Source organism: Lynx canadensis, chromosome D2 (genome assembly GCF_007474595.2).
Source record: "Lynx canadensis isolate LIC74 chromosome D2, mLynCan4.pri.v2, whole genome shotgun sequence".
NCBI classification, from domain to species: Eukaryota; Metazoa; Chordata; class Mammalia; order Carnivora; family Felidae; genus Lynx; species Lynx canadensis.
Genome location: NC_044313.2, coordinates 30683624 through 30702059, shown reverse-complemented (window position 1 = coordinate 30702059; position 18436 = coordinate 30683624). Strand labels below are relative to the sequence as shown.

At 51.2% G+C, this 18436-nt stretch overlaps 2 protein-coding genes across 2 annotated transcripts in view; one reads left to right on the top strand and one right to left on the bottom strand.

Annotated features, from left to right (window-relative positions):
- Positions 1-3831: 3831 nt before the first annotated feature.
- Positions 3832-15368, top strand: GOLGA7B (golgin A7 family member B). The gene is made up of 4 exons (XM_030334811.1): positions 3832-4044; positions 11534-11659; positions 14639-14791; positions 14878-15368. Exons 1-4 carry the CDS (start codon positions 4033-4035, stop codon positions 15055-15057), a joined length of 471 nt encoding a protein of 156 aa, XP_030190671.1. The 5' UTR covers positions 3832-4032; the 3' UTR covers positions 15058-15368.
- A 245-nt stretch (positions 15369-15613) lies between these two features.
- The window catches only part of CRTAC1 (cartilage acidic protein 1), a 149823-nt gene continuing 147000 nt past the window's right edge, over positions 15614-18436 (bottom strand). Inside the window, exon 15 of the mRNA XM_030334807.1 lies at positions 15614-16324. Within this exon, the coding sequence (XP_030190667.1) occupies positions 16074-16324 (251 nt within the window). The 3' untranslated portion in view covers positions 15614-16073. The remainder of the gene's footprint in view (positions 16325-18436) is intronic.

Here is an 18436-nt window from a genome sequence, read left to right as displayed (position 1 = left end):
ATTAACTCTCTTCTTCCTGAGCCCTCAGTGTTTCCCTCTCTACTGGATTATTTCTATCAGCAACAAGCAAGCTTCAATGTACTCCCATCTTAAAAGAGCCTCCCTTGCTCCTACTTCTCCTTCAGGCCACTGTTTTACTCTTCACTCCCTTTTACAGCAAAATGCCTCTCAAGACTTGTCTACACTCTCAGTAGCTCTCCTTCCTCTCCTCCATTCAGACTCTCAAATCCACTTCACTCAGGATCTCATCCCCATTCTCTACTGAAACAGCTTTTATCAAGCTCATCAGTGACCTTCTAGCTGTCAAGCCCAATGGTCATTTCTTAGTCCTCATCTTTTTCTACATATGAGCAGCTCTCGGCACAGCTGGTAGGGCTCTGTTACCAGGTTTCTTGCTTGGCTCCAGGATACCACTCTCTCTTGGGTCTCCTCCTACTTCACTGGTCACTCTTCTCAGTCAACTTTCATCTTCTCAACCTGTAAGTAATAAAGTGCCCAGGAACAGTTCTTGGACAGTTTTTCTAGCTATATCCACTCCCTAGATGATCTCATCTGGTCACACGCTTTCAAATACTGTTCACATACTGGTGGCTCCCCAACGCTCTACCTCTCTCTTGAACCTCAAATGCCCACTCCACTTAGATGTATAATATGCACATCAAATTTCAAACCTAAATCAACTAAACAAAACTGTGTTCTCCATCCTTTCAGGCCTACTCAGTCCTTAGGCTTCCCTTCTCAGTAAATGGCAACTCCTTTCTTCCAATGGCTCAGACTTCCAAACTTGGAATCATTTTTGACTCACTTTTATACCACACCCCGTCTATTAACAGGTCCTGCCAGCACTACCTTCAAATTATATCTAGGGTCTGGCCACTTCTTACCACCTGCACCGCTACTACCCTAGTCTAAGCCACCACCATATCTTGCCTAGACTACTCTTAACCTCCTAACTGGTGTCACTGCTTCTATTTCAGCCTCCTAACTGGTGTCACTGCTTCCATCCTTGCCTTCCTCCCGCTTTGCTCCCCTTTCCATCCCAGCCCTGGCATTCAGAGTCGTGTAAAAAACTACAATTAGATAATGCCATGCCTCTACCCTAAACTTTCTAAGGCTGTCGATCCCACTTTCTTAATAGAATCCAAAGTCCTTATCAGGGCCCATGAGTCCTTTAAGATCTGGTTCCTGTTACCTCTCTGATCTCAGATCCCATCTCTCTTCCCCTTGCCCACTCCAGTCTAGCTACACTGGTTTCCCTGCTATTCTTTGAACATGCCAGGCCTACTCCTTCCTGCCACCTGCCCTTGTATTGTCCTCTAAGCGATTTCACTCTTTCTTTAGGTACCTTCATGTTAAGTTCTTTCATTTACCTCAGGCCTCTGCCCAAATTTCACCTTATCAAAAAAACATTCCCTATCTTTCTAAAGCAACTCTCCTCTGTCACCTCTCTTTACCATGCTTTACTTTTCTCCCTAGCAATGATCACAACTCAACATATTTTATACTGATTTGTTTACGGCTACTGATTGTTATCCCCATTAATATGTAAATTCAATAAGAACAGAGTCTTTGTGCAGGTAGACACTGCTGTAGCCCATGCTCTGAGAAGAGTGTCTGATACATAGGAAATGTTCAAGGAATGTACATTGAATGAATAGATTTGTTAAATGGACTCACCTGGATCTCTTGTCATCAGGCAAAGAGAGTGGTTTCCAGATAGTTGTTTAATGAATACGATCAAAATCAAGTGTGAGGAACTGGGAGAGGTGTCCATGGAGATCATCAGATTGTGCAACTATTTAATACTCGTGACCACCATAGGATTCACAGATATTTTCAGTTTGTTCCTTGATGCCAAATCATTGGCCAAAACTCTAAGGTGGGGTGAAACATCTGCCTTTAACTTCTTTGGCATTTCATTTGTCCTCTGGGACTCAGTTTGTTCATCTGTGAAATAGGCAGTTGGAGATATGGTTACTGATCTGCTAGTTTAAGGTCTACAAGATGTTGAAGGGAGGAGTACAGTTAGGAGGATCAACCGCACAAGCTCTGGAACTTGACTGCTTGTATTTTGAATCCTGCCTCCATTTCTCACAAGCCACACGACCTTGGGCAATTTTCTCAGTTTTCTGGTTTGTAAAGTGGGAATAATTAAAGGATAATAATAGCACTTAATTCAAAGAGTAATTTTGAGAATTACATAAGACAGTACAAGTAAAGTATGTAGCATATGGTTTGGAACATAATAAGTGCTCAATAAATGTTAGCTATTAAAAATGAAAAGTTCTGAAGGGAATTTGTGAGAGGCCATTGCTAATGATGTGTTTTAGGTGCAGTAAACTATCCTAGCATGTTAGATGATATGAAATCTTTAAAGGTGTGATGATAATATTGTGGTTGGGTAGAATGCCCTTATTCTTAGGAGAGGCACGGTGAAGGACTGAAGGGGAAAACTTCATATCTGTCGCTTACTTCCTAATAATTTAGCCAAACATATATCTATGTTTCCATATCTATCAAGAAAATATGGCAAAATGTTAACAAATGTTGAAGCTAGGTGTACAGTATGGTTATTGTACTATTCTTTCAACCTGTGGGTTTGAAAATTTCAAAATAAAAGGTTGAAGGAAAGAAAAGAAAGGATCCTAGAAACGGTCTAGTGAAGTCCGGCCCTCATTTTACAGAAAGAAGGTCGGAGGTGAAGCTTTTGACCAAGGTCATACAGCTGGAGGAGCCTGAGCCAGAATCCAGGTCTCCTGGCTGCTGTTGCCCCTCAGGCAGCCATGAGCTGCAGAGGAACAGACTCCGCTTCCCCCAAAGACCTAGGGGTGTTATGGATGTGTAAAAAGGCACTGTGTTGGTGTTTCCTTTTTGTTTATTAAGGAAATAGGTAGGTCATTTGGCTGGAAGCTTTGATGTCAAAATTGTGAAGGCAGCGCCAGGGCCAGCCCCGACATCCTGGGTAAACCAGTTTGGCACCATCTGCTTGTGTTTGTTGAGTGGTGGTGGTGTATATGTAAACACTGGGATTTCAGGGGAGAGGGCGAAGAGTAGGGGTGGGGCCAGGGTCAGGAAGTGCAGTGGAGAGACTGGCTTCAGTTCTGGAGCTCCCTGAAAGAAGGGGCCCCAGGGTTTCTTCTTTGGGGATGAAATGCAGGCACGTAAAGAAAGGAAATGATTTTCTGCGGTCAGCAGCATTCTCCTCTAGCTAATAGGGTTCAAAGCAGTGAAAAGAAGAGATGAGGAGAGGAGGGAATGTCCATGCAAGTCAGGGGAGGGGGGCACAGAGAAGAAACGGGGAGAAAGAACAGAAAAATACGGTAGAGGAAGCCTGGGGCCACGGTGGAGGAGGGGTTGGGGGAGGGGTGTTGAAAAGGTAAAGAGGCCGCACCTGGGGGCCTGCGAACGCGTGGAGGACTGTCAGCCTCCGCAAGCTGAGTGTCTTGCCCCAGAACCGTCCTGCCTCTCTCTTCTCCGGGTCTGGAAGTCTCAGGAGGCCGTGGTAGCAAGCGCAGAGCTCCTGGCGCTCTTACTAGGGGGAAGGGCTGACAGGAGAGGCGGGGCCTCGGGGCCGGGCGGGAGCGAAGCCTCTGGCCGCGGGCGGGGCTCCTCTCCGGCGGGCGGGCGCCGGAGTCTGGGGGCCGCGCTTCCCCCTCCCGGTCCGTGGAGGCGCCTGGCCCCTCCTCCCCCTGCCGCCCCCACCCCCGCCGCCGCTGTCAAAGATAAACCGGGCCGTTGCTTGCAGGAGCAGCGGCAGCCGGCGATCGGGCGGTGAAGAGCCTCGGGCGCGGCCTCGCCTCCCCGGCCCGGCGCCCGCATCAGCACCGCGGATAGCACAGCGGCGGTCGCCAGTACCTAGGCGCCCTCCGGCCCACCAACTAGCCGGGCCCGCGGCGTCCGCATCAGCACCGCGGACAGTGCCCCGGGCCCCGTCTCGTCGCGGTTAGCCCACCCGCTCCCCGAGTCAGCACCGCGGACAGCCCCCCTTCTCCGGCCTCGCAGCAGGCTCGGAGCGGTCGGCGCCCCTGGAACATGGCCACTGAGGTAGGGGGCGACCGCCCGGCCCGCAGGCAGTGGCTGACTGGTGCGGGAACACATCCCCGCTAGGGGCGGACTGGGCGGGAAAGGAAGAAGGGGGGGTGAGGTGGGGTGGGGTGGAGTGAGGGGGTGGGGTAGGGTAGGATGGGGTGGTTTCCCTGAATCAGTACTGCGGGGAGGGTTGGAGGGCAGAGTGGCAGGGTGGAAGAGGGGGCTTCTCCTGAGAACTCATCTCATCTCTGGCTATCTTACCCATCTGAGTCCCCGAGGCTGCCCAGGCCACTTGTTGGCACTAGCACCAGGTTTGCTCCAGGGCCCCAGCTGGGGTTTCCTCTTACCCTGGAACAGCTAGTCCTAAAACTACTTCCCTAGAGGTTTGGAGGTGAGCTCGCCCCTGTTTTAGGGGAAGGAAGGCGGCTGGTTGCTGTTGCTATGCAGTGCAGCCATTCAGCTTTTAAACCCAAAAGCTTGGTTAAGAGATGACAGACCTACGTCCACCTTCACATTTCCTTCGTGGGGGAGTGAGGGGACAAAGAATCCTCAGGCCAAAACCTCAAACAGTTGGGTTTAATGAGCTGCCTGCACCAGTCTCCACTTTTGCATATTATGCTTTCTTGCCCCCGCTCCCCCCCCCCCTTTTTTTTTTATACCATTCAAGTTTCTTGTACCAGGGTGTCTACATTTCCCGGGTCTGATGGGAGGAGCTGTCTTCTTCTTCTTCTCCAGGGTGTGCTTATAGGTGTGTCACCTTCAAGGGACTTGAAAGTTGAACCCAGGGACCTGTTGGCTGAGGGCAGAATCTTGGTGCAGTGGTTAAGAGGTCAGGAATTTTCTCTTGTACTCCCTCCTTTCATGTGGGAAGTGGAGCTCTTTATGTTCCCACTTTATAAGTGGTAAAGCTACCACATGGAGAAGGGGAGGACCTATTTGATACACAGCATGTTAGCAGAGCTGAAAAGTTTCTTCCTTTGGATTTTCGGAGCGGAACCTAGGACACCAGGGTCGCCCCAGTTCTGATGTTGACTTCTTTTGTGGTGTTTCCCTACTTCTCACCCAGCTGGGATGCAAGCCAGGGGGAACAGCACAGGCTTTTGAATGACTCTCTGCATTGCATCGGGGCGTCCTGGTGAGCAGGGTGACATCAACACCAAGTGTCACCATTGCAATTCTGCTGTTGTGGCCACCACAGAACAAGGTACAGTTGCTTGGTACTCCTTGGCTTTGTGACAAAGCACAAGGTTAGTTAGGAGAGCTCATCCTCTAGGACCTTGTGAGGGGCCAAGCCTTAAGCAGACCCATGGAGCTTGGTTTTACAGGTGGAGGAATGCAAAATAAATAAATAATCAGAAAGCTTGGAAAGTGCCAAAGTTACTGAGGAGAGCAGGAAGAACAAAGGAGAAATGATCAAGGATCTGGTCACCTTCCAGATAGGGCTGCCAGGCTGCAGCAAAGCCTGCTGGTATTGGGCAGCAAAGGACAACTTGGCACAGCTGGGCCAGAGGAGTGGGCAGAGAAGGCAGCCACACCTGTGATGTGATCTGACAGATCCCAGGAGGCTGTCTGTCCCATCATATCTCCACTTCAGGTCTGTTATGGTCCAGAAATTCCAACCAGCAGGCTCACATCTCTAGGTTGAGGCAGTGTTTCTAGGAGGCTGCTGTTAGGCATGCGTGACTCTCCCCTGGGAGAGGCTCTGCTTTTAATGCCTCTGTGAATATAGCACTTTCCTGTGTACAAAGCACTATCACATGTATGATCTCCTTTGAGCTTTAGAGCAACCCTGTGAAGTGGGCAAGGATGCTGTTATTATCCGCAATTAACAGATGAGCCAACCGAGGCTCAGGAGCTTGCTTGATCTCTGTGAAGTAGCATCATTATCCCATTTTACAGATAATGCAACTGGAATGCAAGACGTATTCAAGAGACTATGGCTCAAAAGAGGCAGGGCAAGGACTAGAGACCGAGTCTTCTGCCTCCCTGGTCAGTGTTTTTTTTCTGCTGCAGCCAGGTGTATCCAGTTAGCCAACGGTGTTGCTCAACAGCGAGGTGGGCACGTGAGGCTGTGATGCGGGAACGGATGCGGAAGAGTTCAGGAAGGACTCAGGCCTCCTGTTCAGCCTGGCTGGGTCAGCTTGAGGGTAGAGGGACAGAGGGACAGAGGGACAGAGGTATGCCCAGAAGGGATGGAGAGCAGAGGACAAACATTACCCATTTCCCAATTTGGCCTTGGGTGGACCCTGCTGGCAGTACTGAGGGAGGAAGTCTTAGCTCTGCCAAGGCACAGAATGTGCACATTATCTGGGCTGTGCAGTGAGTCATTCTCCCCAGGCTGTTTTTACTGTTAGGACTGAGTTAAGATTACCAGGGAAAACCTGTTGGGAGAAGGAAAACCTCATGCCAAACTTCTTGGCCATTCCCTTTGGGTTCTGACTGGTAAGTCCACAGTTCCAGCAGAAGGTGTTTTGGGAGGTGAAGAGGAGATCAAGACAAGGAGAGGGAGGGAGAAGGAGGAGGGGGAGGGAGAGAAAGAGAGGGAGGGACAGAAAGAGAGGGAGGGAGAGATGGGTGAGGAGGAGAGAGGCAGAAACATAGAGAAAGCATGGATGTCCCTGGATTCCTGGATGGAAGGCATGGAAACTGGATCTTTTCTGCTTCCCAATTTCTGTTTAGGAGTTAGCATTAAGGGAGGAGTGTGTGTGAGGAACTCAGAGGAGGAATGAAGCCTCCTGAGTGATACACTGACCTCATTTGGAAAACTGTAATGAGCCCATTTCCTGAGCGACAAACCTCTGCAAATGTGTGTCACTGGGAGCAGGGTCCGCCCTGGGAAACAGTCCAGATGGCCAAGGACAACTGGGAAATGCCTGGCTGGGAGGGGCTTCTTTAAGTTTAAGTGGTGGAGTTTGGCCCCTAAGAGATTTTTTAAAACATGTTTATTTATTTTTGAGAGAGAGAGTCAGAGCACGAGCGGCAGAGGGGCAGAGAGAGAGGGAGACATAGAATCTGAAGCAGGCTCCAGGCTCTGAGCCATCAGCACAGAGCCCAATGCGGGGCTTGAACTCACAAACTGTGAGATCATGACCTGAGCTGAAGTTGGATGCTTAACCTACTGAGCCACCCAGGTGCCCCCGGCCCCTGAGAGATTTTTAAATGCACCCAAGTAGCGTTATCCAAGCAAGGCATTTGGAGGTTTGATCTCTGAGGCCTGGAATTAACAGCCAACAGACAGTGGGTTGGGCTTGGGCCCTTGTGTAGGCTGAGAAGAAGGGAGGCCCTGTGCCTGGGTTTCCATCCTGAGGCCTGACTCGGCTGCCTCTGACTCACGATCCTCACTCCTCCTCCACACCCCAGCCAGGGATCATGGTGCTGGTTCATGAGCTGAATCTCCTGATTCTTGAGTTGAGCCTCAAATGCATCCTCTGGAATTAGCTAGTTTTTAATGAGGATGGAGATGTGGGCCAGATGGGGCCTCCTGTTTGTCTTGGGCAGATTGGGACTGGGAATGTTCTTCTGAACTCCAGTGCTTGCTCCTCACCTCTACCAGGTTGGCTCTGTCAGGTGTATGGCCCATTCTTCAGGCTGCCTCCCTGTCCCTGTCATACTGCAGTTCAAAAATTAATGCCAGCAGGTATTGCCACTGACTTTCTCTTTCTTCCTCATGAAATGCCTCTTGGTGTGTCCTTAGCCAGCTGCCGGCAAGCCTGGGATGGTGGCAGGGGAGAGGGCAGAGTTGAGGAAGGTAAGAAGTAGATGAGAAGCCCAGGTGTCAGGGTCAGTTAAGAAACCCCAGAGTCGCTGTTCAGGGGAGACACAGAAGCTGTGGTCTCTTAGAGGTGCAGGCATATTCTGGGATCCTCTTGTGGGATCAGAGCATCATGGATCTCTCCTGAAAACCTGTGCTCGCTTCCTGAAAGCTACGTAGCTGGCAAGTGCCTGGAGCCTGGCTCTAGCTCTGGCCCAAGGGCCCCTATGATGGGATTTCTTATTCAGAGGTCCTAACCTGGCAGTTCTAGGAGTGAATCTTGTTCACAGTTGTGCCTTATTTGGTCTGCTTAGTGCTTACAAATGTAAATATTTATTGGAAACGTAAAAAAAAAATCAAGACATTTGATATTAAGGAAATCTGGATTTATGCATTCTCTTAAGATGTCCAAGTGTGGCATCCTGGGCTCACATTCTCACATGGCAGTGGTCAGCCGCTTTCTTGAGACAGGGCGTGGGTTCTCTGATTAGCCACAGCCCTCACCCAACCCACTTAGATGCTTAGTTCCTATAAACATTTGCATTCATAATCCCTGAGAAAGCCTCTTGAATGTCAGGGCTAGAAGGGGCTTTAAGTGATTATGTTGTTCCAGCTTCTCAGTTTCTAGTTGAAGAAATGGAGGCCCAGGGTCATGTGGCCCGGACTAGCACCCGGGTATCCTGCTCCCAGGTCAGTGGGCCCTCTTTCCATCAGGGCCTTTTGGTACTTCACAACTGAGCCACCATGGATGGGGAGAGCCAGGAGATGCTGCCTTGCCTTAAGTCCTACTCTTTGCCAACTACAGATGAGTGTGTTATATTGTGCTTGACATAGATCTGGGAGATGAAAGCTCTGGAATATACAATGAGTCTGATACCATCTTCTAGCAACTCCTCAAGACTCCACAAATACTCTACAGGGAGGGAAGTAGATCCCCGGTCACCCAGAGGCTTTGTTCTAAGGCTCAGGACTTTTGGGGTTGGAAAGGGTGTTGAGCTCTCCTACTCTGGGTACTTGAGAACTCACAGATCAAAGCCAAGAGGAGATGAGACCATACTATGCAAGGTAGCATCCTAAAATTTTAATGGAATAATAAACTAGAAGTTTATTGTTCAGTAAAGTCCCAGAGAAGTGATCCTGATCAGCAAGTAGGTCTCCTCCAGGCTGACTCAGGGACCCAGGCTCTTTCCAATTTGTGGTCCCATCATCTTCAACATACAGCTTCCTTGGTTTCTGCGGAAGAGGAAAGGTAACAGAAGAGTGGCTGGTTGTTGTGAGCTAAGCCTATACATGAATTCATCACTTCCACTCATATTCCATTCAGTCATATGGCCACACCTAATTGCAAGGCAGGGTGGGGATTAATCTAATTGTATGCCTAGGAGGAAGAAGAAGTGGTCACTAGAGACAATCACAGACACATACCTTCATGGTAGCACACAGTGCATGTGTGCACTCGGACATAGACAAAGGAGGCCGTCAGAGGGGAAGAAGCTCTATCCATAATAGAATAGTTGAATCACTGTTTTTTCCCTTTCTTTCCATTCTCACCATCACTTTTCTTGGGTTAGACCTGCTTTTGTGTTTCCCTGGACACTACAAACATAGTGCATCCCTTCAAATGGCCTCTTACCCCAGCCACTGGCCTCTTACCCAGTCATGCCTAATTCCCATGCATCCCTCACAGAGCTTCCTGAATGATCCTTCTGGGGCTAGGGGAATCCATCCTCATGATCCACTGGCTCACGTCAGTTGGTTTTAGAAGGGCAGAGGAAGGCCACAGCCCCTACCTTTTCTTTGTAAAATATAAAAGTATGAGATCCTAACCAGATAGAGCAGACAGAGTAACAAATAACACACTTATACCACTAAAGCCTTCTTTATTTTTCAAAGTTATCATACGATCCTAGTGAATGTCAAGGGGATTTTCTCAATTAAGACCTTGATTAGAGGAATCAAGGACTGTTCAGACAAGAGGAGCATCTATACATTCTTCAGTTCGGCCCCAGTACTCTGGTATCACATCTCTTACACAGAGCAAGTTTTGCCGGATGTAGGAAAGTCTCCTGCAGTGTTCTCCGATTTTCCCCTTTTCCGAACCTTGATCTACCACTTATCTCTCCTACCTTTCTCTCATTGCTTACTCTTTCCCCCAGCTTTTAAGCAAGTTTGTCTTCTGTCCTATACCCTCCCCTCGAGTAGAGCCCCCCTCCAGCTCTTTGTGATAGCACTGTCCTCTATACTGTCATTCCCCCCTGCTCTTGCCTAATCCACAAACCAACTCCCGTCTTGCTGAAATCTGCCTGCAGTCAACTGGAGCATATTGTGTTCTCTGCCATCTTTTTCCTTTGCACAAGCTTCTCCCTCTGTCTGGGTTGACTTTACATCCCTCTCCCCACCCACTGCCTGCTCCCTACCACTGGCAACTCCTGGCCTTCTTTATGACTCAACACAGACCTCAGGAAGTCTTTTCTGAGTAAGCATTTCTGGGTAAGATGTTACTTCTCTAAAGCATTTATCACAGGCTAATTTATTATATATTTACTTGTCTTCTTCCCTGGAGCTCACAGACTGTCTTTGCTCAGCATCCCCAGAGCTCGGCAATAGTAGGGACTCAATAAATGAAAGCTGAATGACGGAAGAGATTCACCTTAATTACACAGGATGAACTGGCTGTGTGTTCACTCTGCCCTTGGGGCTTGGCCTCCACATGGTTCCAATGTTTGGCATATTTTACCCAGTGGGATGCTTCTTTCAAATGTGGGTGACTAAGGCTGGAAGTGGAAGAAAGAGGCCCTGTTCTTCTATTAATTGAGCCCAGTCCCCTCAAGTGCTAGAGTTTGTGTCAATGTCAAAACTGCAGGTGTGGGCAAGGGACAGAGTTGCCCCACTTCTGCTTACCAGGGCAAGGTGTTTCTTTAATTTCTGGGTTCAGCCTACCTTATCCATGATTTTCTCTGGGCATTTGGGTGCCCCTTCTTTCCTGTGGTGAGACATGCTGGAGAGGAAAGCTATCCCTGGTGCTCTTGGACCCAGGCTTTAACTTGGCCTCAACCCGTTAAGGTTGGTGGGCTATCAGGTCCTCCTCTGTCCTACTCCCCTCCCCAACCTTGCTGTAAGCCCCACCTCTGGGGCCTGAGACCTCAGTCTTGTTCAGGGCTGGGTTCCCCAAGCACGAGGCCTGATGATTTGTGAATATTTGATACTTGGTGAGTGAACAAAAGTGTGAAAGGCTCTGTGTGTGGGGGAGGGGGAGGGAGAGTGAGGAGGAGGGAGAAGGAGGGAAATAGAGGGGAGGAGAAGGGAGGAGAGGAAAAGGGAGGGAGAGAGGGAGAGAGGAGGAGGGGGAAGGGAAAGAGAGGGAGAGGGAGAAGGGAGGGGGAGGGAGGGAGAAGGGGAAAGAGAGAGAAGGATCTGGGCCAGCTACCAGGAAGTCTTTTCCTCCTGTTAAAATTTGCTTCTGGCTCTGTTGATGATTCCAGAACCATCATCCCCTTTTGGCTCAGCTTTTGCCCTAATTCAGGCTTTTTCTAGATCTTTCTGGGATAGCTTGACGTGTCTTCTCTAGTCAACTCCACAGTTCTGCTTCCCCATGACTTTCCTGGAGCACTTGTAGGGTGGCTAATGTTCAGGTTTGCCGAGGACTTTGTTGGTTTAGTGCTGTAAGAATCACATCCTGAAAACCTCCGTCAGTCTTGGACAAACCTAGATGGATGGTCACCCTGAGTGTGAGTCTCCTGTATGCCTCCTCAGGTCCATAATCTGCAGGAGCTGCGGCGAAGTGCCTCATTGGCCACCAAGGTCTTTATCCAGAGAGACTACAGTGATGGGACCATCTGTCAGTTCCAGACCAAATTCCCCCCGGAGCTGGACAGCCGGGTAAGGATGTCTTTTTTCTAAACTTGGAACATAGGCCGTGATGGAACTCAGGGACTTATTCCAGTGTATTTTTTTTTTCCAGGATGAAAGTAATATGTGACATATAACTTGTTCAGGCACTTCACGTGGCAGAATTAAACAATGTCCCTAACATTGTCTTGCTGTCACCTCACTGCAAGTTAGAGCTGAAAAAGCCTCAGAGATTTCCTAGTTCAGCGGCCCTGGAACATCAGTAGCACAAGAGTCACCTGGAGAGCTTATGAAACAAAAACAGATTCCTTAGTCCGATTGATGGCATCAGCTTCAGGAATCTCTACTTCTTGGCAGCAGTCTCAGCCCCAGCTGCATGTTAGAATTTCCTGGGGACCTTTAAGAAATCCCGATGCCCAGGTCATCGACCAAGGGCTCTGCCCACAGCCCCTCCCTCCAGACTCAGCCAGCTACCTGGGTGTCTCATGGACCACCAACCCCTTGCAAGTCAGCTCCTTCTGCCCAGTTTTGCTCCCGGTTTGGGGGTGCGTATGGTCCTCATTCCCAGGCTGCTTTAGCACTGTCCTGGAATTAGAGAGTCTGCCCTCTGGAGGGCGGTAGGCAGACCCCAGCTCTTTCATTCAGCAGCCCAGGCCTATCCAAATGGGTTTGGGAAGGTGGGGCAGGGCTGCCTTTGCTAATCTGATCGGTAGCCAGCTTTTAGGGTGCTGTGAGGTCTCCTCATCTCATCAAAGGACACACCTGTCCTTTGGGGCAGGGCGACTCTTGGGGTAGAGCATAATGTTTTCTTATGCGTTCACTCCAGATCTGTGTAGGGACAGTGGCTGGGAACCCCAAAGCTTCTGACTATTCTTAGGGAGACCTTTTGTCCTAGATGGGAATGGAAGGTCCCATGCTAGCTTGTGTGATGGACAGTTCTGATCCTGTAGTGGTGAGTGGGGAAGGGGGTGTTCTGAGGAATGTAAAAAATGGGCCTACAGACACTTTGACACCTGCTTGGAGCATGACCTCCCAATGTAGTGTAAGGTTATTCAAGAGCACAGATTCAGGTCAGAGCTGTGTAACCTTGGACAAGTTCACTTAGCATTCAGCAAGTATTTACTGAGCAACCACTATGTATTAGGCACTGGGGATGTAGAAGTGAAGTCATGAGTTCATTTTCGATTGGAAGGTATGAAGAATAAAACAGCAAGTAAATATGTAGCAGCTCCAGTGGGGACCACTACTAGAAAAATAAGTGTGTGAGGGTCACAGGGCTGGGAGAGCAGGGGAGAGGTGAATGGTGGGGGAGGTCTGTGAGATAAGGTAAGCCCTTAGGCCTGTAGGTATGAGCCTGGGGTGGGGGTGTCTGGAGGAGGCGTGTTGTATCCGAGGACACAGGCGCAAAGGACTTGTGCATTTTCAGGAAGCAGCAGGGTGGTCAGTGTGGCTGGTTGGGGACTGAGTGGGCAGGAAAGCAGGAGGCGGGCTCAGGGGACGCAGGGCCAGGCCCTGTAGGGCCTAGCAGGCATATAAGGACTTCTTGGATTTTACTCGGAGAGAGATGAGAAGGCTTTGGAAGCTCTTCATCAGAGCTGTGACATGATCCGACTTTAGCAGCCTCCCTTGGCAGGGCTGGGGGCACAGAGACCAGTTAAGAGGCCGGAGATGACGGTGGCCGGGACCACAGAGCTGAGCTTTGAGCTACTGAAGTGAAAATGTGGGAAAGTGTGTTATTTATTCATTTATTTTGATTAACTTTTCAAAAAATATCAGACTCTGCAAAGGTTTTTTTTTCAGATGAAGCAATTGCACAATTAAATGTTTTTAATGTTTATTTATTTTTGAGAGAGAGAAAAAGAGAGAGAGAGAGCACGAGTGGGAGAAGGGCAGAGAGAGAGGGAGACACAGAATCTGAAGCAAGTTCCAGGCTCCGAGCTGTCAGCACAGAGTCTGACACGGAACCTACAGACTGTGAGATCATGACCTGAGCCGAAGTCAGACGCTTAACCGACTGAGCCACCCAGGTGCCCCACAATGGCATAATTTAATCTACAGTTGCCAGATAAATTGATAAAAATCTTATTATTTGTTTTTAAATTGAAGTATAGTTGATACGCAACATTACATTAGTACCTGAAAGTGCTTTTATTTTTTTTTTTTTTAAATTTTTTTTTCAACGTTTATTTATTTTTGGGACAGAGAGAGACAGAGCATGAATGGGGGAGGGGCAGAGAGAGAGGGAGACACAGAGTCGGAAACAGGCTCCAGGCTCTGAGCCACCAGCCCAGAGCCCGACACGGGGCTCGAACTCACGGACCGCGAGATCGTGACCTGGCTGAAGTCGGACGCTTAACCGACTGCGCCACCCAGGCGCCCCTGAAAGTGCTTTTAAAAATAGAAAGCATAGAAAGTGCTTAATGAATATTAGCTATTATGATTATGGATGCAGGCAGGACAGCTTCCCAGTTGTGCGCGCCCACGAGGCTGTCGTGTTCTTGGTGACCTCTTTGAGAGAAGATACTCCTGAGATCTCATATAATCAGTCTTATGCAGTTGGAGTCCCATCCAAACATGGGGAGGCCCTACCAATTAGGTCCTGGGTGCTTTTGCAGCTATGAAAATGGGGGGGGGGCGACGAAGTCACCAGAATTCCTGCCTGACCGTCTGCTTTCAGGAAGCCTTCACGTCTCTGATATTGTGGGAGTTTCCTGCTCCCAAGGGAGGCCAAGTAGTCATTCTTATTCCCATTTTATAGCTGTGGAAACTGAGGCTGGAGTAGTTAAGTCATCAGCTGAAGGCCACATAGCTAGTTGATGGTCAGGTCTGGACTGGACCCCAGGTCTCCCGGCTCCCAGTCCAGTGTTCCACGGGCAGCTTCTCCGATCTTACCTGTGTGCCACTCCCCTCATCCGTGTGGCCCCACCACTGCCACCCGCCCTCCTACCTGTGACTGTCCGGTCCAGGGAGGCTGGCCTCAACCTGGTTCCCTGTCCCTTTCTCCGCCAGATTGAGCGGCAGCTCTTTGAGGAGACCGTGAAGACCCTCAACAGCTTCTACGCGGAGGCGGAGAAGATCGGGGGCAGCTCCTACCTTGAGGGCTGCCTGGCCTGTGCCACGGCCTACTTCATCTTCCTCTGCATGGAGACCCACTACGAGAAGGTGGCTCCCCTCCTGACTGCCATGCATCCCCTCCTGCAGGGTTCCCCCGCTGCCCGCTCATCCTCAGCCGGCCCCTCTCCTTGCAGGTTCTCAAGAAGATCTCCCGCTACATCCAGGAGCAGAACGAGAAGATCTTTGCCCCCCGAGGCCTCCTGCTCACTGACCCCGTGGAGCGCGGGATGCGGGTCGTATCCTTCCTGGCTGTCCTGTGCAAGGGCCCAGAGCTGCCAACTGGTGGGTTCCTTGGTGAAGACACCCAGAAATAGGGACCACCCTAGGGGCCTCTGCTCAGGGATTTTCCCAGGATTCCCCACATCACTGGTCGTCAGCTCTCCTCCCCCACTATAAGTTATCAATGCCTTTTGTGAATTTCAGGGTTTGCTTTTACTGGGCTGCATTTCTTCAGCGCTTAATACATGCCAGGTATCATATTAACTGCTTTGAAACGATGTAATTCTCGTACTACCCCTACAAGGTGGGTAACTCTTATTCTTCCCTCTGCCCACGAGCCCACTGAAGTTAAATCACTGGCCCAGGGTCACCCGGCCGGTGAACGTCAGAGCCAGGATTTGAGCCCAGTCCCACACTTAACCGTGAAGCTGCACTGCCCCTCGGGGAACACGCGGATCTCTGCACATGTTTACATGTCTACGGTCTCGTGTACTCCTGGGTGTACGTCCTGAGCCCCTCTTTACGGATCAGAAAAATGAAGTCTTGGTGGGCGGCCGGCCCAGGAATTGGGTTATAGGCCTGCTCACTCCACCTGGAAAAGTGTGGTCAAGGTGTACACACAGCCCACTCGCAGAATAGAAGTGTTAAAAAAATGTTTTTACTGGAAAATTGAGAGGAAAACGAGGAAAGAAAACACAAAGACCGGAATCTTCTGTTTACAAAGCCCTGTGAGAGGGGCCTTTTTTTAATTGAGTTTTTACTAAGTGCCAGGCATTGGGCTTAGAGCTTTACAAGCGTTTATTTCAATCAGTCCCCCAGCTACCCCAAGATTCCATTATTACCACCATTTTACACACGCGGCCATTCATGGGTAACAAGTTAAATGACCAGTCTAAAGTCCCATCTCTCGAGAGAAAGCGAGTCAGGATTAGAACTCGGGACACCGAGGTCTTCCCACTTCCCACGCCGTACCACCACCTGTCCCGGTGTTTGGTAATCAGACCCACTAAAGCGGAAGCTTCCGATTGTGCGCCTGCGCAGTGCTCGGCCCGGCAGGCCGCTGTGTGCGTGTGCACACCGAGCGCCCGCGAGAGCGCGGAGGGGCTGGGGTCTAGCGCCCCGGGCCTCCCGGCCTCGCTGTCTGGGACGCGGCACCGGCTCGGCCGCCCGCTCCCCTGCTGGCCTCCGTCCGCCCCTTCTCGGCAGCTGGCAGGGGCTCCCTCCTTAACGCCGGCCGCAGATCGAGATCTCCATCTACGAGGACCGGTGCAGCAGCGGCAGCTCCAGCAGCGGCAGCAGCTCCGGCAGCGGCAGCAGCGGCGGGGGCGGCGGGGCGGGGGCCCGGTGACTGGCCGAGAGTCCCTGCAGGGAGGTGTACGGCCGGACTGAGGGCCTCTCAGACCTGCGGCGGCTGCGCTACCAGAGCACCCGCTTCTGAGTCATTCTCTGGGCCCCTGCTGCTCCCCAGGGAGGGGGGGGCGGGAGGAAGGGTGACTGGCCCGGTGATTCCCGCGGGCCATCTACCCGCGCCCCCCTTTACTCCCTCCTGCCTGTCACCCCTGGCAGGACGGCCTACTTCCTGACCTGGCATTTTCTCCATAGGGGAGGTCTGGTCACACGCAGCCAGATCTTCCAGGGGAAGGCTGGGGTGGGGGTTTGGGGGTGGGGCTAACACAATTTGGACAGCCCTTTGCTTCTGCAGCTCTTTACCCAACACCCGGAGGGGGGCTCAGGTCCCAGAGAGAATGCCCTTATCCCGCATGATTCCTCACCCCAAACCCCACATCCGCCAGGACTCTCTCCCCCCAGGGTCCTGCTCCCCGTGGCTGTCTCCCAGTATCTGCTCTTTCTGGTGCCACTGCAGGGGCTCTGCCTGTCTGTGATCCTGCCTCCACCGATTCGAGGTCTGGGGAGATGGGAGCTGCTCAGTCCCCTCCTGACCTCTTCTAGACTCCTGGCTTCCGCTTCCTCTGCTCAAAGCCTGGAGGCCATCTTGGCCTTGCCAAGAAATATCCAACTCCTGAGATTTTGCAGGACATCAGGCGCTGGTTGTGGGGCACACAGCCTGGGGCTCTAGGAGGTTATTTGGGGGTCTGGAGAAATGCTTCATGGAGACATGTAGCCTTGGGAGGTTTGAACCTTCAGAACTGGAGCCAACTTCCTGAGATTAGAACCTGTGTGTATGTGAGAATGTGTGTGCATGCAGGCACGCGTGTGAGTGCATATATGTGAGTGCGCTATGTGCAGAAATGCACACGCGTATGTGTAGGTGTGTGTATGAGCACACATGTGGATGGATGTGTGTGAGTGCAGTTGTGTGTGTGTACACGTGTGGTTGCACCTGTGGGTGCATGTGTATGTATGTGTATGTGACCGTGCACTTGTCTGTTCCCCTTGGTTGCCAGGCCAATGATTGCCCCTCTCTGCATCCCGTCTTATCTTTGTATGTGATAGTCTGTGGCTGCTTCCCTGCATGGGTCCAGCCTGTCCCCTTGTAAATAAATGTCCTAAAGCTCCTTGCCCCTTGCCTGGGGCTGCCAGCTCGGCTCTTCTTCCTGGTCTCTCCCCTGCCTGCAAAGCTCTCCCTACCTTCTGATTCTACTGTGTACATTCTAGCAGAAGAGAAGCTGGGGGTCTAGGAGAGCAGAGCCAACCTTCTGGGACCTTCTGTGTCCCTCTCCCAAGCTCCCGGTGACAAGGCAACAGGGCCACACACGCTGCCCATTCAGCCCACCCAGGCTCTGGAGCTCTCTAAGGCCGTGTAAACAAGGCTTCTGTGGATGTTCAAAGGAACTGGCAACCTGCAGGGGAAAAGGCAAACTCCTTTCTCGAAAGGGAAGAGAAGAATCTAGCCACCGAGGCCCCCGCCTGCCAAGGCCCAGGGCGGCCAGTGGGAAGGAAGCAGCCCTGCCCCGGTGCCCTGAAGACGGACAGAGAGGCTGCCTGCCTCAGCCGGCAGGAGGTGCTACAAGTGCATGTGAAAGACCAGCCGCTGAAGGTAGCTTTCTGGAACCAAAGAGGGGCCTGATTGTTTTTGGACAAGACAGCAGTGTGTGGGAGGGAGGTGCCTACCCAGGGAGCCAAAGGCAGGCCCTGAGCCCGAGTGGGCGGGTCCTGGTCCCACGATCCCCCACAGAGGGCTGCGGCCTGGCCCATGCCCGTTCTGGCCCACTGTGTGGCCGGGCCTTATGTCTGACCTGTGCCTCTCCTGTGGGATGGCTGGGCACAGGTGATGCAGTGGCCTTTGGTTTTATTATTTCTTTTTCCAATAAAAGGACTTGCCCAGCTTGAGGCTCTGTGCCACTTCTTTCCCCGATGGTGATGGGGTGCCATCAGTTCTATGCCCCAGGACCACAGGGAGCGGGTGCTCAGCTGCCCACCCACCTCATGCCAAGGAGGTGGGGCTGGGTGTTCTTGAAGAAGCAGTGAGGCTGACGTGGGCAGGACCAACCCTACCTTCTTAGAGCTTGTAGT